This window comes from Dysidea avara, chromosome 4, assembly GCF_963678975.1.
Source record: "Dysidea avara chromosome 4, odDysAvar1.4, whole genome shotgun sequence".
NCBI classification, from domain to species: Eukaryota; Metazoa; Porifera; class Demospongiae; order Dictyoceratida; family Dysideidae; genus Dysidea; species Dysidea avara.
The window spans coordinates 33,798,769-33,822,963 of NC_089275.1; the positions used below are offsets into that span (position 1 = coordinate 33,798,769).

Genomic DNA, 24,195 nt, shown 5'->3' on the forward strand with positions numbered 1-24,195 from the left:
CCATTCACAGTGTCGGCCAAGGTTCTCTTTCAACAGTTGTGTACACATAAGGTTGATAAACTAGAAGGAGATCCACTGGTACATTGGAAGCAACTTGGTAATGAGTTTTCTCTCCTATCCAGCATTCAGATTCCGCAATGTTTATTTTTGAAGAACCAAACACCTATTCGCTATCAACTTCATGGCTTCAGTGATGCCTCAGAGAGAGCATATGCAGCTGTAATATATTTGAGAATTGAGTACTCTCAAGGAGATACAGTTGATGTCAATCTGGTAGCGTCAAAGGCACGAGTGTCACCAATTAAGAAACAGACCATCCCCAGATTAGAGCTGCTTGGGGGAGGGATTTTTGATACAGTAAGACAGCAGTTAAAGTCTTTATCACTACCTAACAAGTCTTATTGTTGGATGGATTCTTTTACAACCTTGTGTTGGATAAGAAATGACCGTCATTGGAAAACATATGTACAGAACCGAGTAAATGAGATCCGTAAGTTGACTGACAGAGATTTATGGAGATTCTTCCCCGGGAAGGAGAATCCAGCAGATATTCCGTCAAGATCATGTACGGCGGCAGATCTTGTTAATACTGATTTGTGGTGGAATGGGCCATTATTTCTTAGAGATTCTATTGATAAGTGGCCTAACTTACCTACCACCTTTGAAGAACAGCGTGCTAACGAGGAACTGGTAAGGAACCCTCCTGTTATCATGCACACATTGACAGTTACTAATGATACAGATGCTGGTATTGTGAACCTAGTGAAAATAGTTGTTCTGGAGAGATTTGGATCAAGGCTGAAGCTTTTGAGAGTGACTGCAATAGTGAGGAAGTTTACAAGTATCTTGATTCAAAGGGTCAGAAATAACTGAACCTCCAGGTTTAACAGTGGCAGAATTGAAGTCAGCAGAAGAGTTGTGGGTACAATCAATCCAGCAACAAGCTTTTTCGAATGAATACCATGATTTGCTACTCAAGAAGGTTTTTTTTAAAACAGCTGCACCTACATATTCTTAGATGACAGAGGAATGATCCGTTATCATGGCAGACTTGGCAAGGCATTAGTTCCATCATGCTCTAACAATCCTATTTTGCTACCACCGAAGCATTGGTTTTCCATGTTGCTGATCAGGTATCATCATCAGTGTGTACTACATGATGGAATAAGAGAGACCTTGAATTCAATTCGAAGGAACTACTGGATCATTAGGGGCCAAGAAGCAGTGAAACAAGTCACCCGGAAGTGTGTCATATGTCTAAAGGGTGAATGAAAGAACTACCGTGCATTTTTACCACCAGATCTTCCTGACGAGTGTGTGAGTGAGACACCACCATTCTTCAATACTGGAATAGATTTTGCTGGTCCACTGTATGTAAAGGATCCAGGAGCTACCAATGGAGATTACAAGGTTTATGTATGTCTTCTTACATGTGCGTCCATAAGGGCAGTGCATTTGGAGCTCACAGCTGATTTGTCAAGTGCTGCATTTCTTTTGGCTTTCAGAAGGTTTACGAGTCATAGGAGATTACCCTCAATCATTATCACAGATAATGCTAAGATATTCAAGTCAGCATCATCGGAGGTAAAAAAGGTTGTTAGATAACAGGAAGTTCAGCAGTACATGGTTAACCGTCAAGAAACCTGGAGTTTAATTTTAGAGAAGGCCCCCTGGTAGGGGAGGTTCTGGGGGAGGTTGGTAGGCAGTGTGAAAAGATGTCTTAAGAAAAACCTAGGGAGGTCAACTTTAAGCTTTGAAGAATTGCGTATTCTGTTGATAGAGATTGAGGAAACACTGAATAATTACCCGTTAACATATATTTATGATGATATGGAAGGGATTTCTCAGCCTTTAATACCATCAGACTTAATATATGGCCAGAAAATTATATCCACTCACAATGGATGTCATTTTGAAGTCACAAGTACTGCCAAATCCTTGACCAAGAGAGCCAAGAATCAATTTAGAATTCTAAATCAATTTACAAGACAGTGGAGAAGAGACTATTTGTTAGGATTGAGAGAGCACTACCAATGCCAGAATAACAAGCAGAAGAACACTACACCAATCAAAACAGGTGACGTTATGGTGATGAAGGATGATCATACAGCTCAATATTGGTGAAAGCTGGGCAGAGTGATAGAATTAGTTAAAAGCAGAGATGATCAAGTTTGTGGAGCTTGTGTACAAGTGTTGAATAATGAGAAGAAACCAAGTGCTCTCCATAGACTGATACAGCATGTTGCACCAACAGAAGTAGCATCATGAGATCAAGAACAATCAACTTGAACTTTGATTACCAGGGGGTAATCAACCCCTGGGAATGTCACACACTGTAGGAACTTTAGGACATTTATTTTTACTTTTCATGTATTTATGTCATGTTACGGTACTGACAACGATTCAACTCTAAATAACGCCCGATCGCCCTCTGGAGCGCACGCACTTAAATATTATTATTCTCATCACACACCCCCCCATGAAAAGAGGGTTGGTACAACAAAACAAATGGCCTAAATACAATAAAATTACATGAACTGCCTAAAAATACCAGTAAAACAATAAATTCACACATTACAACAATATTATACCAGTGTCAAAGTCCTCGCGATAATGCATCTGCAACAACGTTGTGTTTTCCTGAGATATGGTGTATGTTGAGGGTGTACTCCTGTAGCATTAAACTCCACCTCAATAGACGCTGGTTACGATTCTTTACGCGATTAAGGAAAACCAAAGGATTGTGATCCGTGAAAATGTCTATAGGGAACTGGGCTGGTGTTATGTAGAACTCAAATTGCTGTAGAGCTGATATCAATCCCAATGCCTCTTTTTCGCTAGTGGAGTAGTTTCTCTGAGCGGCATTAAATTTCTTCGAGAAATAACAGATTGGATGTTCTAACTTGTGTACATCCTCTTGCATCAGAACAGCCCCCATTCCCAAATCACTTGCATCCACATGTATCATGAATGGCTTCTCGAAGTCTGGCATCGCTAGTACTGGGGCTGAGGTGAGAAGCCTCTTTATTTTAGAGAAAGCTTGCTGCTGGTCATCTTTCCACACAAAGCTGTGTTTCTTCTGAAGGAGTCGGGTAAGAGGTTCAGCCACAACTGCAAAGTTCTTGCAAAACTTCCGATAGAAGCCTACCATGCCCAAGAAACTCATTAGTTGATTCTTGCTACTGGGTCTAGGAAAGTTCATTATTGCCTCTACCTTGGCATGAATGGGTTTAATTCCCCCTCTACCAACAACATGGCCTAAGTAAGTTACACATGCCTGACCAAACTCACTCTTGGCTAAATTGACAGTGAGCTGAGCTTGCCTGAGCCGTGTCAAAAACTGCTGAATCCGCTGCAGGTGCTGCTCCCAGGTATCACTAAAAATAACGATGTCGTCAATGTACCCTTCACATCCTTCTAGGCCGGCAAGAACTCGGTGGATCATTCTCTGAAATGTTGCTGGCGCATTCTTTAACCCGAAAGGCATCACTTTATACTGAAAGAAACTAGTAGGAGTCACGAATGCTGTTACTTCCTTTGCGCGAGGTGTTAAGGGAACCTGCCAGTATCCCTTCAGAAGATCAAACTTGCTAACGTACTCGGCACCACCAATCTTGTCTATGCAGTCCTCCACGCGGGGAATGGGGTATGAATCCGCTTTAGTGATCAGATTCACCTTGCAGAAATCAGTGCAAAATCTGTAACTTCCGTCCCCCTTCGGAATGAGCACGCAGGGAGAACTCCATTGACTCTGGCTTGGTTCTATAATATGGTTAGCCAACATGTACTCAATCTCCTGTCTCACCACTTCTAGCTTCAATGGGTTGACCCGATACGGGTGCTGCTTAATGGGACTAGCATCTCCAACATCTACATCATGAACTGCTAAGGTAGTCTGCTTTGGCACATCTGGAAATAAGTCCGCAAACTCCAAGAGCAGGGAAGAAAGTTGAGTCTGCTTGGAAGCTGTAAGGTGCTGCATCTTCACTTCTAAGTTGGCTAAAACACCAGAGTTCTTCAGCTTGACGCTATCTCCTGTCATGTCATTACCCAGAGGGAACTCTTCCCTTTCTGTTGGCTTCTCAACAGCTACCATCAAAGTTGGGTGAACGTCTTGGTTCTGTGTTGGAGCCTTCTCCCAGTACGGTTTCAACATATTGACATGACAAAGGCGACGAGTCTTACGTCTGTCAGGGGTACTGATGACATAATCAACATCATTCACTTTCTTCAATATCAAATAAGGACCAGAATACCTGGCCTGAAGTGTGTGATTCTTAAGTGGCAACAATACCAGAACTTTGTCGCCTACATTGAAAGTGCGTAATTTTGCTTTCTTGTCATACCAGCACTTCATCTTGGTTTGGGCAGATTTCAAGTTCTTCTGAGCGAGTTCGCCAGCAGCTGTAAGCCTGGTACGGAGGGCCGAAACCTGATCCAGCAGGTTTGTGGGAGGTTCTTCTGTAAGCCAGCCTTCCTTCAATAGCTTTAAAGGGCCACGGACTGTCCGGCCAAAAACTAATTCAAAAGGACTGAAACCCAATGATTCCTGGACAGCTTCTCGCACGGCAAAAAGTAACAAGTGAATCCCCTGGTCCCATTGCTTCTCAAATTGAGAACAGTACGTGCGAATCATAGTTTTCAGAGTCTGATGAAAGCGTTCAAGTGCTCCTTGGGTCTCAGGGTGATAAGCAGAGGATTTGCATTGCTTAATCCCTAATTGGTGTGTAACCTGTTGCATGAGACTAGACATAAAATTGGAGCCTTGATCAGACTGTATCAGGGAAGGTAGGCCAACAAGGGTGAAAAACTTGACAAGAGACTCGGCTATTCGGGGTGCCTTAATGTTACGAAGAGGGATAGCCTCTGGAAAGCGTGTAAATCTGCACATAATTGTGAGCAAATACTGGTTACCTGACTTAGTCTTTGGTAAAGGACCAACACAATCAATAATGACCTGACTGAAAGGCTCACTACACACTGGGATGGGTTTAAGAGGTGCCACTGGAATCGTTTGATTAGGTTTACCAACCTTCTGACATACATGACAACACTTACAAAATTCGGAGACGTCCTTCCTTAGATGTGGCCAATAGAAATGGGTGAGAATTCTGGAGTACGTCTTGTTGACGCCCAGATGGCCTGCCATGGGTGACTCGTGAGCTAAACTTAGCACTTCTCCTCGGTACTTTCTGGGTACAATTATCTGGTGGACAACCTGCCATTCCTCATCAGCAGGGGCATCTCTTGGTCGCCACTTCCTCATCAGTACACCAGATTTAAGGTAGAAACATTGTGCTTGACGACCAGCCTCTTCCTCACTAACAGCAAACTTCGCCAACTGGTTAACCTCTTGATCACTCTCCTGATCAGCAATGAGTTGCCTACTAGATACAGGAAGGTTACCTGCATCTTGTACTGTTCCACGATCATCATCAGTCTGGTCACCTCGATCCTGCAGTACTGACTGACTCTCTACAGCCTGGTCAAGTACATCTTGCACTATTGACAGGTTGTCTTCAGCCTGGTCATCTCCCTCGTCACTTCCAGTATCCGGCTGGTTGGTAGGTGCACAATTCTGTTGTGCCTGAGCACGTCGCGCTGCTGCTCTTGTCACCACACAAGCTGGGAAAGTGTCCGAAACCCCATCAGTAGTAGGTCTTGAACACAGTATTTGCTCAGTGTTGCTAATAACTTGCAAGTCAGGTTGAACCTTGCCACCGGCCAGATCGTTGCCCAGGATTAGAGACACACCTTTCACTGGTAAGCTAGGTCTGACTCCTACTACTACGGGGCCAGATACCAAATCCGACTGAAGGTGTATCTGATGAAGTGGTACTCTCATTACATCCAGGCCTACTCCTTGGATGAGCACACTTGCACCAGCAGAAGTCTGATCCGACAACGGCAAAACATGGGAAGCAATAAGAGACTGTGTGGCACCAGTGTCACGTAAAATCTTCACAGCCATAGTATCTCCACCCTCTGGAAGGGACACGCGCCCTTCGGATACAAACGGACGATAACTATCCAAGTCCTGTGGCTTGGGACTAGGAGGGGAAGGTCTATTCACAGCTTGAACCAATGAGTGGCCAGTAGGATGATTCCTCCTCTTTTCCAAAGTGCAACATTCTGAGATCACATGCCCTCTCCGTTTGCAATAATTACAAATTGGTCCACCAGAGGTAAACCTTTGCATATTCCTCTGAGGGTCTACTGCACTACCCGTGGACTTGGAATCGGCATGAGTGCGAGTAGTGTCACTGTGCAACCCTCTATTGTGCGAATTATGTGAACTGTCCGAAAAAGAACTATGGGTTAGGGAGTAGTCGTCGGCGAGTACTGATGCCTGCTGGAGACTGTCTGCCTTTTGCTCATCGATGTAGGTTTTGATACTATTGGGCAAACAACTCTTAAACTCTTCTACAAGTATGAGCTGGCGAAGCTTCTCAAAATCTTTTACTACTTCTTTAGAAGCACACCAACGATCAAACAAGGCTTCCTTGTCCCTGGAAAACTCCCTGTATGTTTGTTTGTCCTGCTTCCGACAATTCCGAAAATTCTGACGGTAGGCTTCGGGAACGAGCTCATACGCCTTCAAAATAGCCTGCTTGACATTGTCATACTGCCCACTCTGTTCCACACTCATAGCTGAATACACCTCCCTGGCCTTTCCAATAAGCACACTCTGGAGCAAAACCATCCACACATCCTTCGGCCACACCAGACTAGTGGCCACTTTCTCAAAGTGCAGAAAGTACTTGTCTACCTCCTTCTCTTGAAATGGCGGGACAAAGCGGATGTGCTTGCTCACATCAAAGGGTAATGGAGGTCCAGGGGAAGGTGTTGAAGGAGCTACTGTTGCTGCCTCTAATTCTCTCAACTTCAGTTGCAGTGACATTTCCTTCTCACGTACTTCCAACTCGCGAAGCTTCACTCTAGCCTCTTGTTCCCGTTCACGGTCTTGAAGCTCTAGACGCTTCAACTCTACGACACTGGGGTCTACAACTGGGGATTGAGATTCATCGATCTCCTCTTCGGAAACTAGCTCTTCATCTACTAAATGTTGAGTGACTAACCGACAGAGTTCATTCTTTCTAGTAGACGAAGTGAACGTTAAGTTAAGCCTTGTGGCTATTTGCTGTAGCTGAGACTTCTTCAGCGACTTTACCACTTGAAGCGAAGGATCGCTAAGAAACGAGTCAACATTGAAATCTGACATGGAGCGAAAGTCGACGATAGAACCCTACGAAAACAAACTGGACCGCAACAAACCAACAGAATGACAAAAGAATACCTTTACAGGTGCCTGTAAACCCGGCACCAAGGACTTTTAGAGGTGGGTTAAGAAAAAAAATGGCGGACGCCTTGGAAGAATCCGCTCTGAACAACGACGATATCGGCTTTTCACCGTAGGCGAAGGTTGCAAAGGTTCCAATATAAAATTCTTTTGTCGATAGGTAGGGTTGAAAGGTAGAACATTGACGTATCGTCTCCCGGACAAGCCCCCAAGTTTGTTACGGTACTGACAACGATTCAACTCTAAATAACGCCTGATCGCCCTCTGGGGCGCGCGCACTTAAATATTATTATTCTCATCACAGTCATTAATTGTGTGTGATGTCATTGTACAACTATTTCACGCTATAATTTAGTCTTTCTAACCCCACACGTTTGTAACAATAAGTTGTACTTTTATGCACAAGTGTAACTTAATGTAACTTAAGATCAGGAATTGATTGTAAAATTGGTTAAGCAATATATCAGGTATTCGCTTAGCTTAACAAGTAGGAATTGGTACAATTCTAATCCTGATTTTCCTGCTGTATAGCTAAGATATATTTACCATGTTGTACATTCTGTTTGGTGGCCACTTGTTGTTTGACAGGTCTCCTCGTGTCCATGTTTATGTACTTAGGCACCAAAACACATTTACCTTACCTCTGGTACACCAGATTCACTTAGCCTTGAATATAGTTGTCTAATGTTTAATTCAGCGCCTTCTTGTTCTTCTACAGGGCTCACGTAATATTGTGTCATCATGCAGACCAAGAAACAATCACTTTTGGAGTTAAACTATTTGATGTGATGTTTATTAAATTTTTGTTATGTGTTGTAATAGCATTGTTATATGTTTACTCTAAGGTAAGAAATTTTCATGGATTTTGCAGCCATCTTACCTGCAATTAGAATTGCCTCATTTGCTTTGTTTGTAGCTGTCACAGCAGTTTCATACTTCTACAAAGCATTAATTGAGGTGGAGCTTGTGTTGTGGCTTTCACTATGCACGTACTGTAGGGAAGCAAAAAGTTTTGTCTAAAATGTAGTTCGTGGTTTGTGACTTTGTGTACATGAGCTTTGGTAATTCCACACAACTTGTAAAATATTTCTTGCACTGGTGCATGGCAATAAATGGAGTATTGACTAACGATTTATACACCTTACCTAGTGTTTGTACGTTCTTCACGCTTTCACACCTTGTTTATAAGACATCTGCCGATTATAAACGCTTGCATGGAGCGTGCACTACATGGACTCTAAAATATTTCTGCTTAAAATGCCTTCCCTAGGGAACTTACGGCTCTGCATGCTTGTTTTTCAGATATTAGGGCTTGTGTCCGCATTGTGTCTTTAAAATTTATTGTAGGGATTACAGGTTTGAATGGAGAAAATATGCATAGAGCCAACCAGAATTAGATAATGTCAGGCCTAGATGGCAGGTACAAACATGGGTAAGATGATTGGTATAACGTGATGATAAGTGTAACACAAGGTAGAGAAATAAAGTGAAATATGTCTAAATACGGCAATATTTTTATTTCAGCGAGGTTGCAAGAAAATGACAACTAAAGATTTTTGATTACATAGCTAATGCAATACTAATCCATTGAGAGATGTTGCATAATCCAGGGATAATAATGCAAAACCGACCCCACATGTAAATAACTCACAATAGTGGCCATGTGTCTTTTTAATTAGGCATGCACTTCATAGTTTCTTGGTTGTACGCCTCACTACTGTGAGTCTTGATTTTAAACATTTTAGTCAAGGTCTCACAACTACAGTAATTCTTTAACATTTTTGTTGCCGTATTCCATCATAAATCAAGCAATCAAGCAATAGTACATACGTACGTACATATCACACACTCAAAAAATGGTCTACACTGATTCACTGACATACACATGCACACACACATGCATGCATGCATGTGCACACACACACACATGCATGTATGCATGTGCACACACACACACCAGCATCCCCTGCACACGCACACACATCTGCACCAAAAACATGCACAAACATGCACAAACTACATTAAACATGCACAAATCACGTACAGCAAACATATATAACAACACCTTTAAAAATACTTTCTAATTCATCATCAGTACTACTGCTATCAAAAAAAGATGTATAATCAGTAAAAGGCATCAGTCCTGATAGAAAAGGCAACTTGGAAACCCCAGCTGTCTGTGATAGGTGAGGTCTCCACCTTCTTCTACCTACAAGCCAGGCAAGTATTATCACAAAAGATCAGTTCAGTAGTCAAATACATACAGCAGTCAGCTACATGTATATTAATGTACTCTATTAATAACACATTAACATTGAGGTTCAATTAGACAGCTTCATGTCCTCTACATTGGTCTTTTTTGTATAAATAACATAAATCCCCAAAAAATAGCCCATTTTGCACCTAAGCATTATGTTCCTTTCCTGGTGGGTAGGCAGTTTACCATACCAGCCTGATTCTATAGGCATCCCTGCAGCTCAAACCTCCTGTACACCTACAAAACCACCACCCAATTATTTAAATGGGTGCTTGTATCCTCCATATCTTCCTCCCCGTGGCCAAGTACAATGGTAGAGGAGGATTAAGGGTGCTCTGTACAGTCCACTTATATGGCTTCCCATGAAATTTAATTTGTTCTATAACTTACAAATGTTCTGTACTTTTTTACTGGATATAAGCTAACACTAGTACACAGTTTAGTCCAAACCCAACTGCCAAATTTGCTTTAGAACATGAGTTACAGTTTTTCCCTTTATACTAGAACTAGTCCTACAGTTTATGCACAAGAGCCTTGATACTTTTATGATACACTATGCTAAACAGCACAAACCATTGTGCGTTTTTATTTTTGTCTTTTAGCTTCTCATTCATCACATATTTATCTTTCGAGTTGACACTCCCAGAAATCCTTTTCTTTAGTTCCATGCTATTCATCATCTGAACTTGCTATTTAAAAATGGCAAACACTCTTCTTTGGCAAAATTACTAAAGTAGCTTGTGTGAAAATTTCATGTCCATTGGATTAAAATGATGGAGTAGTTCTAATTTAAGTGAGAGGGTGTAGAATAGCAAGATGCGTGCGCTTGTTGCTATGGGATACCTAATTTATGGGTTCTAAAATGTGTCAACATGTCACAGACAAATTAAGTGACCTTAATATTTCTTTTAGTGCAAAACAGACTATGTCTTGGGAAGTCTTGTATGAACTGTACAGAGCACCCTAAAACAAGAAGTAACTGCACTGTCACATTTCAGAGGAACGGACAGTATACCAACTGCAGAATAACTCCTGACACCAATAAGGAGCTCTGCCCCACATTTCTTGTTTTTGTAGAATATTCCTACTACCATGTAGGAGAAACCAGAAGACAGTGTACCTTTGTCATCACAGAAACTCCCTACACTACCGAGTAGGAGCTGTGCACCATTCACACTTGATCACCTTCATGCCTTCCTACTACCATGTAGGAAGCACAGGGGACAACGTACTTTGGTCACTGCAGAAACACCAAGTGACGCCAGTTACTTTAGTGTTTTTTCACTACCACATAGGACAGAGATGACTAAATCTAACAAGGAAGAGGGCATTGCAATACCATCTTTGTTATATGTTTAATGTTGTTTGTTGCTTTTAGCCACAGAAGGTAATACGTAGGGGGAGGGGGTGGGTTCCACACTGAAAGTTACCTACATAGAGTTACTAAATAAACATACCAGCAAAAATGATCATGGAGAATGCTCATAATAATTTGCCAATAGTCACCTGCTTAAGTGAGAGTAGCAGTTTTGGGCCATTAAATTGTTATAATACTGCTATCAACAACTAAAATAATGGATGGGAGGGGTTAGCTTTATATGGTATTCATACAATAAAGTGGGGTATGGATCATTCCATACCAACTCAGCAAAAAAAAAATCCTGACCCCTTCGGATTTTCATGAAATTTGGCATAGACATGGATTCTACTAAGAAACTTTCTCGCACCAAAATTTGGCCCATTTTATTGATCTCCCTTTAAGATATGACCACTCCAAGTTTATTACAAAATACTACACTGGTTTAATAAAATGGCCATAACTTTGTCAGTGATTGTCACAAAACCTTTCTGGTTAGAGTTTTGGAATGCTTATTAAATTCATTTTCAAGTGATATATAATTCAGTATAATTACTCAAAGGAAAAGATCAAACCACAAAATGTGACCTTTTCCTTTGATCTTACTTTTTTTCAAAAAAGGATATTTCAATTACTTTCATTTTTTGTTCAAATATACTTCTAATACCCTTCTTTCATGACAGTAAGTGTGAAGTTGGGATGGCAATTAGATCATGAGTTGTGGCTACATACGTAATTTTACATGTTACCGGGGGTATAAGTATGAACACTACTATAACAATACAAACTTTTAAATTAAATTATAGTATGGAATCTCATCGGAACATGGCCAAGTTGCAATACACATACAGATGGAGGCATAGTATAGAAGTATCATAAGGTGATTAAACAGAAGTATCAATACCCTCCATTTCTGAAGCCACATCAATATCCCCTATTGCTATGCATATCAATGCAGTTATGATAACAACATGATTGTGGTGTAAACACCATCAGGAGTCTATAATAGAGATTTTATGTACTCCTGATGCCATATAATTGGAGGGTTTAGTAGCAAATTATCTTATGAAAGGTTGGACAAAATTGTGGAAACTTCACATTAATATTATGATGTTGGAGGGTAAATCATTCCTTATTCACCAAATTTGCCAATTATTCAGATAAACTTTTCTGTTATTCTGTAGGACATCTGTACATGTCAGCAGACACTACACAATAACAGAAAAGTTTGGTGGAGGAAATATTTGTGGGAGAATTTGGTGAATAAGGAATGATTTACATTGGAACCTATCTAAGCCGATCAAAACTTTGGGTCGGTCACCTTCAGGCAAGTGGCTACTTTTGACAGGTGGATTAGTGTATAGGTATCTCATTTAGAGAATGTATAGTTGGCCCCTATACGGTGGCCTTCTATACAGTCACTGTACCAAACCAAAACCCTCCAACTTCATAATTTTAATAGAGTCCTATTGTGAAGTTTCAACAATTCTGTCAAAAACCTTTCTCTTACAAAACTTACAGTATCATAAGATAATTTGCTACTAAACCCTCCAACTATATGACATCAGGAGTTCATAAAATCTCTATTATGGACTCCTGATGGTGTTTGCACCAAAATCATGTTGTTATCATAACTGCATCAATATACGTATATAGAGAGCAACAAGTTAAAGGAAAAATTAGAAATTTTAAGTTCGATTAGGGATCATAGAAAAAAAAGTAGGGAAACAAGGGAAGTCGCCTACCCCTGCAGATATACTAGTGAACATTTAATCCCTAATTCAGTCTATATCCCAAGACCAAGACTGAATTAGGGATTAAATGTTCACTAGTATATCTGCAGGTGTAGGTTACCTCCCTTGTTTCCCTACTTTCTTTTCTATGATCCCTAATCGAACTTAAAATTCCTAATTTTTCCTTTAACTAGTCTGTTTACTTTTTTGTAACATTATTATGACTGGTGAACCCATGCATACCGCATCAAAAGAAAGAATGGCGCCAGAATAAATGTTTCGTCTGAACAGCGTGTACCCCAAGAATCAAATACTTCCTTCGAAATTGCAGTGGCCATTACACTTCGTTTTCAGCTATGTTCAGCCCGTTACAAAGTGCTACAGACGAAAAACAGTAGAAGTGCCTCATGAAAATATGACGATTTGTGTGCCCCTCTATCAATTGCTGCCTTGAAATGCAACCGCCACTACGCTTCGCTTTCAGCCCGTTACACAGCATTACAAACGAAGAACAGTGTTACAATCGTTTTTGCAATCAATCTAGTCACCACAGAAAAAAACGGACGATTCCCATTTACAAATGTACTGTAGGGAAACCATGCATCGTGCTACCGCAAATCAACACTGTGAGCTGTCAGCAAAAAGAAATGGGACACAAAGGAGGACAAAGGTAAGTCCATGATGCGTGCATTGTACACACTGTGGTATGCCAAAAGGCATGTCTCAGGACGAAGCGACGTTGAACAGTGAAAAAATCAAGCCCATAGCCTTAGCTGTTATCGAGTTACGCTTGCCAGAAGGCATCAGGCAGGCGGGTGGGCAGGCAGGCAGTCAGTAGAAAATTCCATTGAATAATTTAAAAAAAAAAATTTCATAGAAGCCTTTAGTATGGTACTGAAGGCACTTTTGGGCTTAGTTATACCTAACCAATACTGCCAAGGTGCCAGGATGGAGTTGTGAAGCTGGTTTTGGGGTGAATTTTCTGGCTAGGAAAACCCAAATCTTCATGATCCCTAATGTACAGTACTACCGTACTGTATGATAGGGGATATTGGTGTGGCTTCAGAAATGGAGGGTATTGATACTTCTGTTTAATCACCTTATGATACTTCTATACTATGCCTCCAACTGTATGTGTATTGCAACTTGTCCATGTTCTGATGAGATTCTATACTATAATTTAATTTAAAAGTTTGCATTGTTATAGTAGTGTTCATACTTATACCCCCAGTAGCATGTAAAATTACATACGTAGCCACAACTCATGATCTAATTGCCATCCAAACTTCACACTTATTGTCATGAAAGAAGGGTATTAGAAGAATATTTGAACAAAAATTGAAATATCCTTTTTTTTTAAAAGTAAGATTAAAGGAAAAAGTCGCATTTTTGTGGTTTGACCTTTTACTTTGAGTAATTATAATGAATTATATATCAATTGAAAGAGTATTTAATAAGCATTCCAAAAATCTCCATAGAAAGGTTTTTTGACAATCACTGACAATGTTTTGACTATTTCATTAAAGGGAGATCAATAGAATGGGCCAAATTTTGTTGTGAGAAAGTTTCTTAGTAGAGTCCATATCTATGCCAAATTTCATGAAAATCCAAAGGGGTAGGGATTTTTTTTGTTGATTTGGTGTGGAATGACCCGTATGCAGGATAACAGACTATCATTTTAACTCAAGGACTAGCACTGATTGTTGAGTCTTTGGAATATTCCAGACTTTCATCAATATTCAGATGCTGGCCAACCTCGTAACATCTTTTGCTACTCACAGCTTATCTTAACCTTCATTACAGATTTAGGTTACACCAGTTCAAGTTGGAAGTTCGACACTAGCCATACTGTGTTTTTCTGTGGAAGTTTCAGTGAATGGTGACCTTGATCATGGCTTGGCTTGTTTCCTGTGACTAACATTGAAGTAGAAACTAACAGTAGACTGTCATGGGCTTTCAAAGTGATGAAGAGAAAGCGCCATTGATGAATCACTTCTGAAAACAGCCCCAATTCTACAGTACGAAAGTTATATGAACTGCTAACCTTTGTCCATTCCTTTGTCAGTAGAATTACAACCTTAAACAGACATAACACACTCTTTGTCAACCATGCCACTTCTTTGTACCACGGAATTCGACCATTTTTATTAGTATAACACCTGTCCAATAATTGAAGAATGTGTTTCCAGTAATTGAGCCCATCTGATAAATGGTTGTTTACACTACTTCATTTTTAAATTAATATTTTTTAGTCATATTTATGCACTATGCTGCTTTTAGATTCCGGCCTTCTTCTCGCAGCAGTCACAACCTGAAAATGACATTTTCTGGTATACTCCTATCAATGGCTTAAGGAAAGCAATACAACAAGTCTCCTTGATAGGAATAGATTGGGGCATCTAGCATACACGCAAGAACACCTCAAAATCTACATCCGATACTCCATTTTCTGCCATCCTACTTCTTGCAAGATAATCCTCAACATTGCTGTAGTCATCATTGTAAGTAACAGAGTAATTTCTGCCTCCATCAGGCCCAGTTCCACTCACTAGGAAGCTCTTATGTGCTACAATTATAGCTCTTTGTAATTCTTCATGTTGAGCTTCTGAGCCTGTAGTTAATACCCCCCGAAGAGGCAATTATCATCACCAACAATTGATCTGAATGAACGTACATCAGGCCTATTTAAAATTATATCTGATCCGCCATCTTGTCATTGAAATGGATTTACAAATTGCAATTTGCATGCTTGTAGTCATTCACAGTTGTCATTCTTCATCTACTGCATAGGTAATACCTGTAGTCTGACCACTCACATGGTGGTGCAACAGGTCTTTCACACTACCACAACTTCACAGTCGTAATTTTAAGCTGCAATTTTATGCTTTTTGGCTGAGGGGCTGCCTTTGATGGAATATATGTGCAAGCTTTTGATTCTGTTTGAGTCTTTGCATATAGCAGATTATGTTTCACTGGCTGCTTCTTTCTAACTGGTAGTTCATACTGCAGAGGGTCTTTCCTAAATGAAGAATGCAATCTATAAATTTGTCAAGACAGCTTTGGTTTACAAAAATTGATTTCAGATCAAAGGCTGTACGTGAAGTCCTTCCAGAGTGCATACCCTAGACATGGCAACATATGCCATTCCAGCACAGAATACACTGTCTGACAAATCGACAATTCCACAGTCAAAGGACAACCCCTGACACTTGTGAATTGTCACAGCATTTGCAAGAGTAATAAGAAACTGTTTGTGATATGCAAAAGAGCTTTTCAATAACATGCACTTGCTTCTCACCTTTATAGATATCTTCTTGTCAACTGATACTGGACGACCGTTAGGTCGAACAGTAGCAGCCTTTTTCTACAATCCATCTCTACAAGGCTTCAAACATTCCAATAACCCACACATAAAAATCTTAGGCAGTTAAGACTGCCAGGGTGCTTTGCCATTGCAACACAGTTTCTGAAGCAAATTTGTGATGGAAATACTAAGGGCTCGCAACACCACTGAAAATGTACTCTAATAAATAACACATTATAAACCACCCCCTAAATTAGTACAGAGCTAATTTGCAAAGTGACATCTCTATACAGCAGCTGTTCAGTGCCATGATCAAGATTGCTTTGATGTCACTATTGTAAGATTTGCTTAATCACAACTGGTGACTATCACACAGGTTTGGGCTTTCTAGCTGAATAATATTATCCAGAAACAAGCTTCACTTTTCCTTCATGACAACTTGGCAGTACTAGTTAGGCATGACCAAGCCCCAAAATGTCTTCAGACTGACCCCAAACCCTTTCAACAAGTTTGTGTGAAATCAAAAAAAAATTGGCTGAATTTTCTACTAATTGCCTGCCTGACTGCCTGCCTGATGCCTCCAGCCAAGCACAATGGATAAGACTATGCTTTCCTCAGAACAGCTTCAATGAGTTGTAATGAGTTGTATGCATGTCATTTGACAGTGTGGTACCCAAATAGTACATGTGTATTCTAAATTTTATGGGCTTGATTTCTTCCTTGTTTGACATTGCTTCATCCCGAGATGTGCTTTTTCACCGTATGTACAATATACTTACCTTTGTGTCACAGTTCTTTCGCTGACAATGGAAGGCGTCGATTCCAAATAGTGTGATATTGCTTTCTTGTGACTGAGTTGACTAGCTATCATTCTAAATGCCCATATTTTCTGTAGTGAATGGATTGATTGCAGAGACACTTCTCGTATTGTTCTTCATTTGTAATGCTGTGTAACAGGTGTAACATATGTAGCTGAAAACGAAGCATAATGGTCACTTCATAATTCAGTAATAGTCCAGTCATTTTATGGTTTAACCTTTAACTAATTGCAGCAAAGTATTTTTAACAGTACAAGTGTATTGATCACTCATGGTTTTAAGCATTCCAAACTCTCAGGTGTTAGGAGAACCATTGATAAATAACCCATCCTTCTTTTGCCGTTTGTTTATAATCATCACATCATAGACAATACTTTCCTTTCCATGTACTGACTAAGGCAATGCTTCCTATCCTACTGGAAATCAACTTGTTGTACAGTTTTGAAAACATTGGTGATCCAGTAACCGGTCAAAGATGCAAAATGTCACCAACAAATAACATATTTATTGACTTAAAATACTCATTACCTGAACCCTGGGGATGAAACTCTCCATACCGCTCAGTGGGAACAATGTTGGAAAACATTTAATGTCAAGGTATTTCTAATGATTGTCCAGAGGTCATGGACATTCAGCTATTTGTAGTGCTCAGTATATATCTGTACCAGTTGGCATAATTTATATTGATTCATTTTCCAAATGGTGTAAGACTGTAATCTGTGAACATCATCAGGTGATGCTCTGTATAAATACGGCTAGGATTATTGGCAATACTTACAACTTTGATAGTTTTCTTAGCAGCTTCATACACACTACTTTCATTCAAGGTTCTGTACAGCCAGTTTGTGTTGCACAAACTTGTCATTGCATGCCTCACATTATCCACATCCACTATACCCTGCCACACAACCTTGTTTTTGGTAGGGTGACCATGTAGAGCTCTGGGTCTGGGAATGCAGATACGATGTCACTAGAGGAATACTGAGCCCTAAACCCTGCTTCAGCCAGCCTATCAAGAGTGTTTTGTAAAGACAAAGGTAAAAAAAAGCGTTGTTCCTTTCACAGCCTTCATGCGATTATAAATGGAATACTTGTATAGTTACCCAATTGCACTACCGTTTGGGAGCACTTGGCTAGCTGAATAAACTAATACATTTAAGATTAGTCAGTTTTCAGGCACCGGCTCAGTGTACAAACCATTCAGTACATATCATGCAGGAATATTGCCAACATTCAAAAACTGGCCGACAATCTTTGCAGCTGTACAATTCATTCGTGGACATATCAGGGGCTCTATCACACAAATAATAATTTATAACTGTACCAAAGTGGAGCTATTGAGTTTTTCTGTTGTAAAATTAAAGCTAGTGAGTACTTTCTTTAACAGCAGCTTTTCGCAACCGTAGCAAGTAAATTCTGGGTCTTCTTTCAGTTTATTATAAAATGCTTAATAATTGCTGCAAATTTCACCTCTAAATGTGACTCAGAGTTGGACAAAGACTCTGCTCTTGTAGTTGCTGATTCTTCATTGCCTAACAACTCTGAAAGTTCTATTCAAGATTTGTAAAACATACGTATCCGATGTTTTCTATACAAGTACACAGAAAAATTTGGAATTTTCAACTAGAGTAGGGACCATAACACATTGATAAAAAGTACTGAAACAAGCTGGAGTAGTGCACAATATTAATTCACAGTGAAACAAGAAGAAGTGTTATATCCCTACTGTACATTTCCATTATGGTATCTTGAGCACAGTAGGGACATAACACTTCTTATTGTTTTACTGTGAATTACTATCGTGCACTACTCCAGCTTGTTTCAGTACTTTTATCGATGTGTTATGGTCCCTACTCTAGTTGAAAATTCCAAATTTTTCTGTGTACTTGTTTGTTCATTTTTTTGTAAATAATAATTGTGACTGGTGAACCCATGCATACCGCATCTGAAATGGTTCCGCACGCCCCAATTATCATCTGAAAAGTGAAGTATCCATTACGCTTCATTGTCAGTTATGTTCAACCCATTACGCAGCATTTCGAATCAAGAACTGTTCGAAAAGCACCTCTGTAATCCATGCATACTGAAAGAAAGAAATGGTGCTGCGCGCCCCAGTTATATCAATTATCGTCTGAAAAGTGAAGTATCCATTATGCTTCGTTGTTGGCTATGTTCAACCTGTTAGACAGCAGTATGAATCAAGAACTGTTTGAAAAGCACCTGTGATATCAAAATAGCCACTATGACAAATACGGACGATTTCCGTTACGAAGGGAAGCCATCACGTACTATCACCAAATCGACGCTTTTCGCCTTCAGCAAAGACGAATGGGACACAAAGGAGGGTACTGGTAAATCCATGAAGAAAGCAGTGTACGTACTACGGTATGCCAAAAGGCACCTGTTGGGCCGAAGCGACGTCAAACAGTGAAAAAATCAAGCCTGTAGCCTTAGCGGTTATTGAGTTATGCTTGTCTGAAGGCATCAGTCAGTCAGTTACTTACTTACTCAGTCAGTAGAAAATTCTGTTAAATGACTTATTTTAAAAATTCCATAGCAACTTGTTGAAAGCGTTTCGGGTCGATCTGAAAGCTTCTTTGGGCTTAGTTCCACCTAACCAATACTGCCTGATCGTCGTTAGGGGAAATTGAGGCTGTTTTTTTGGTAATATTATTTTGTGGGCCATGCCTACTTCTTTGTGGTCCCTACTATACACTACGATAGTAGTGTATGATAGAATTATCATTTTTTAAATCACTGATGATTTGTCTGTCTTCACTGCCAAATGTCCTACAAGTCAGATCACATTTCTATGTTTTTGATGGCTTTTCATCTTCTGCATTTATATAACACCTACCATCTCTGTCAACCACAATCAAGATTTCATCCATTGAGTACTCATTTTTGACAATAGGCAGTCACCAGGCGTTTGTTTATCTTATCAATTACAGTAACCTCTTTCAAAACAGGACATCTGTATGATGTTTTGTGAAAATAAGGCTCACTGGATATAGTATGTGAACCTTCCTCAAATGCCTCCTCGCTAAATGTTTACTGACCGATACATCTGACAGTTTTCAGTAGCTCTCCTACCAACTTTCTCCACAAAGCAAGATTATCTCTCACAACTTTCTTAGCAACAATGCGACAAGCAGATCTCCATCTGTTAGATATAGGTGCCAGATTTCTGTAACTATCTACTCTCTGTCCATTTCCTTATTATAGATTTCGTTAAAACTTCATCAACATACTTTTTGATCTCGGAGTTGCTATGTAGGTGGCTTCAAAGAATACCTTCATAAAAATAAAAATAATTAAGTGAACATACACATAGCATAGGCAGATCTAGGAGGCAATTTTAGTGGGCTGAGAAGAAGAGGGGAGGGAGGGACAAAATAACACAGTATTTATTCCACAAAGAGGAGAATGATTAGTAGAATAAAAGACTATTTATTCCATAAACAGAAAATAATTAGCAGTATAATAGAGTATTTATTCCACAAGAGGAGAATAATTGAACTCTATTACACAAGTTATATTCATTTGCATAACTTAGTCCTTTTTATAATTTGCTGATCATGCGGAACTGTCAGCACAACTCTTCCTCGGGTCCTTCATTTAACTGTCACGGCTTCATGCTGCACTGTCAGCACAATTCTTCTCAAACTCTTCTTGATATTTCACCTTCTTTTTGTCAGCTATCATCAATTTGTTTTCTGCATAGTACATTTTGTTGTAGCTTTTTTCTTTACTCCTTTCAAGGGCATGATAAATTTGCAAAAAGCTAAACTGGTAAGACTATAAAGCAACTACACAGCTTTATTAAATGCTATAGATAACGACTCCTTGACTACATGCTTAATTAATTCGCATGCAAAGTAAAGTATTAAGACAGAAATCATGTGTTAAGGCAGCAATACGTGCTGCAACTATCAATTACTCTTTGAGAAGAACAAGGCTGAAGGTAAATGAATTGTGCGAATTAACAGCACGGTGCACTGGACAAAATGTAATGAGAACAAAAGAATTGTGAATCGGCCGTCATTATCTTGGCTGTCTGTAGCTGTACACTTAGTGCTACTGGGTCTTATGGCAGGCAGGCAAGCAGGTAGATGAATTGCTGGTGAATTTAGTGATTTTTAATACTCACTGTACGTGACATAATTGATTTTTCACTTCATTTAACCAAGGTACAATATCATTACATTAATACTAATGCATTCCAGGTGGTAAAATTTATTGTAAGGCTGTTTTTTTCTTGTTGCCGTACCAAGCTATACTTATACTACTGTACTTAATGGTAGTAACAAAGGAGTGGACAGCCAAAGCTTCAACCTTCTGTGATAAAAGTATTGAAATTATAGCGAAAAACAGTTGGAATAGGAATTCGATTTGTACAGCAACAATACGGCAAATAAATTATAGGTGCTAATTTAATCGATCACAATTGAGAACTGAAACAAGCTATGATGATTGGGTTTGGTTCAGTCAGTTCACCATGAAGTGGAAAATCGACTAAGGTATAGTGTTTTCCCTGTATATCTCCATGCGGACAAAGACAAAGGCAGTTCCAATAATGAAATGATGATGGTAAACTTTATTTCTACCACATCGTAAATAAGCGTCCATAACTCATGCCCCTTAAGCTGCACGAACACAAAACAAATATTTGCTTACTCCCCATGAAAAGGTGATTTTGATGGTGTGTAGGTATTATTGATTTGAACTACGCTTCAGTGCATATCGTGTGATTAAAATTAATGTGAGTAAACTTTTATGTACATAACACACATATTTTCTTTACCCAGTTTTAATTTTAAAAAAAGAAGATTTTTGTAAAAATGGTCGGTTTTCACTGAGCGGGTTACAAATTTGACATAAAAAGATTAACTTAAGTGGTGATATCCTATACCCAAGTGCAAATTGTGATGTATAGTCACTACGTAGTATGAAAGCTTGCATTTGAAACACTATTATACCGTATAGCGGAAAATTTTGGCAGGAGAAAATTTTAGCGAATTTGGCGAGTATGCATGGATTCGCCAAAATTTTATTTGCCATTTTTATAAACACTGAAAGTGCAGTAGACGCTGTTCATCGGTGAATGAATTAATTTATTCTGTGAATACTGTTACAGCGGTGAGTGGTTAATCTTCCACAAGTATCCACAGCCAGTATTAGACTAATAGCTCAGGCAGATGGGCAATTCACTCGAGCGATTCAGCTCAGTGCCCATCATGTGCAAATGCCTTGCCTCGCTTGCCACATGCCAGCGTTCCAGTCTCGATTACTGACTTTGCACGTTGTTTTTATTTCAGCTAGCTTTTTACATAAGAGTGCGTCGATTCGAATCAGAGGCATTGAACTGTAGTACTTTGTACGTAGACAGTGCAAAGCTTCGTCGCCAACGCAGTCAGATTAAAATTGCGCGGGCAAAGTAATGCCATGCATTCGCCAAAATATTATTCGCCAATTTCTGCCAATGATCAATTCGCCAAAATTTTCTCCCGCCAAAATTTTCCGCTATACGGTACTCAGTAGTACCATTGTATGTACAGTATGTAGATAGAATGCATTTGTAGGATCCTTAGTGTTGTATGCTCAATGTCTGTTTTATTAGATAGTATTTTGGTTATTGAATAAGCATGTATGTGTAAACAAACAACGACATTTAAACCTTTTATAGGTAATACATATGCCAGTTATGTATGTACTTACCTCTCCTATTAGGAAATTCAGCTGCAGGCATTTTAAGCTATGCACATACAGTACATGTAAAGATTACGTACAATATCAACATATTTGTGTACAATACATACACATAATTAATATATGCCAAACCCTGCAACTCCAATGAAACTTTATAAGCTGTTATGTACACTAATGCATTGTTTATCAATAGCCATACAGTACATATGTGTCAAATAAAATTAATGTAGCCATAGCTGTAATACGGTTGTAGTACAAAATTTTTACAATATTACTACAGTACGGGAGTAGCCATAGTATGCAGTAATATGCTTCATACTACAGCTTGGTTTTGTGCCTAACTACAAAAGTATTATGGTATATGGGTCATTCCATGTCAAATCAACAAGGAATTTAGGGTCACCTCTTGGATTTTGACGAAACTTGGTGTGTTTGTAGTACCTGTGGTGCTTATCACTCATACAAATTTTTAGCTCCATACATTCCATAGTTTCTGATTTATGACCACAAATATTTTGAATATTTCATGAAAATTTGGTCCATCTCTAGTTACAAAATCAACTGCAACTTTGTACTGTGTAAATATTTTTAAATACAATTTTCACTGATGGAAGACTGTTGATTGACCTTTCCAGTGATCCCTAAATTATGGGATATCCACTTAATTATGGTTCAAAACTACTTCATTGAAAACTTTAATCCTTTATATTTTGAAAAATGCTGCTTGAAATTTTTCAATGTTTTTTGTGAATAATGCTTGGATCATAGTCTATGTTTGATAAAATTTTCGTGGTGGGACCACAATGGGCTCAAGAGATATAATGAATTATGTTGTGGTATGTGGTGGAATTTGCAGTCTATTATTGCTGTATTGGAGTGTACACCTCCAATAACCACTCACAACAAAGCCATGCCAAGTTTGTCTTACAGAGTGAAGGTGTCTAGGTACATTGCAACCTGTATTAATGACCACCTGTATTGAAAGACCACCTATAAGCTGCAGCTAATTTATACTTTAATTGGATCTTAATGTATAGCAATCTTTTCTAGCAAATCCAAAAATGGTCCTTATTAGACAGGTTGACTATAAATGAGATCATCATGCACATTAATGTTGTATCATCTCTTCAGTTATACCTTATTTATTAAGTAAAATCTTGCCGTAGTGCACTTACATACAATCCCCACTCTACACTATTCAAGTTACGTACATGGCTGCATAGACCTCCTCAAAAAGGATATCTGAGTACCTTGATAGCCTCATGATCTTACTTTATAATTGTACATACATTTTAGACCCAAGACAAGTCTGTGTTTTCTCAAAAAATTAACATGGTCCAGGGAATAGAAGAGTTACACTATATACAGTAGATGCATTACTTGTACCAAGAGTTTTTATATTATTAACACTTGCTTGCACCTCAATGCGTGATTTATAGTACTGTAATTACTAAAGTTTTTCAAAGTATTTTGTGTTCACGTTTTGAAGATCAGTACAGGTAAACGTTAAATATGTGGTCAACATGTTTACTTCCTATGTGAGTATGTGTATGAATTTATGACTTGATCTTCAAAGTGGTTGTGAATATAAAGTAATGTAGCAATTACTTTCACACATTGAGGTACAATTACAGGGGCGGATCTAGGATTTATAAAAGGGGGGAGCTAACTCAAGGTACTAATCTCTTGGGTAGAGGTCTGGGGGCATGCCCCTCCC

General features: G+C 39.2%; 1 protein-coding gene and 1 long non-coding RNA gene across 3 annotated transcripts in view; one reads left to right on the top strand and one right to left on the bottom strand.

Moving 5' to 3' along the window:
- LOC136254763 (uncharacterized) overlaps positions 1-24,195 on the bottom strand; it is a 106,315-nt gene that overhangs the window by 30,728 nt on the left and 51,392 nt on the right. For both annotated transcript variants that reach the window (XM_066047501.1, XM_066047500.1), the window contains 2 exons: positions 22,488-22,524; positions 9,366-9,509 (listed from right to left, as the gene is read on the bottom strand). In XM_066047501.1, the coding sequence (XP_065903573.1) occupies positions 9,366-9,509; positions 22,488-22,524 (181 nt within the window). The remainder of the gene's footprint in view (positions 1-9,365; positions 9,510-22,487; positions 22,525-24,195) is intronic.
- LOC136254764 (uncharacterized) overlaps positions 21,836-24,195 on the top strand; it is a 64,912-nt gene continuing 62,552 nt past the window's right edge. Inside the window, exon 1 of the long non-coding RNA XR_010700738.1 lies at positions 21,836-21,869. This is a non-coding gene — a long non-coding RNA (uncharacterized lncRNA). The remainder of the gene's footprint in view (positions 21,870-24,195) is intronic.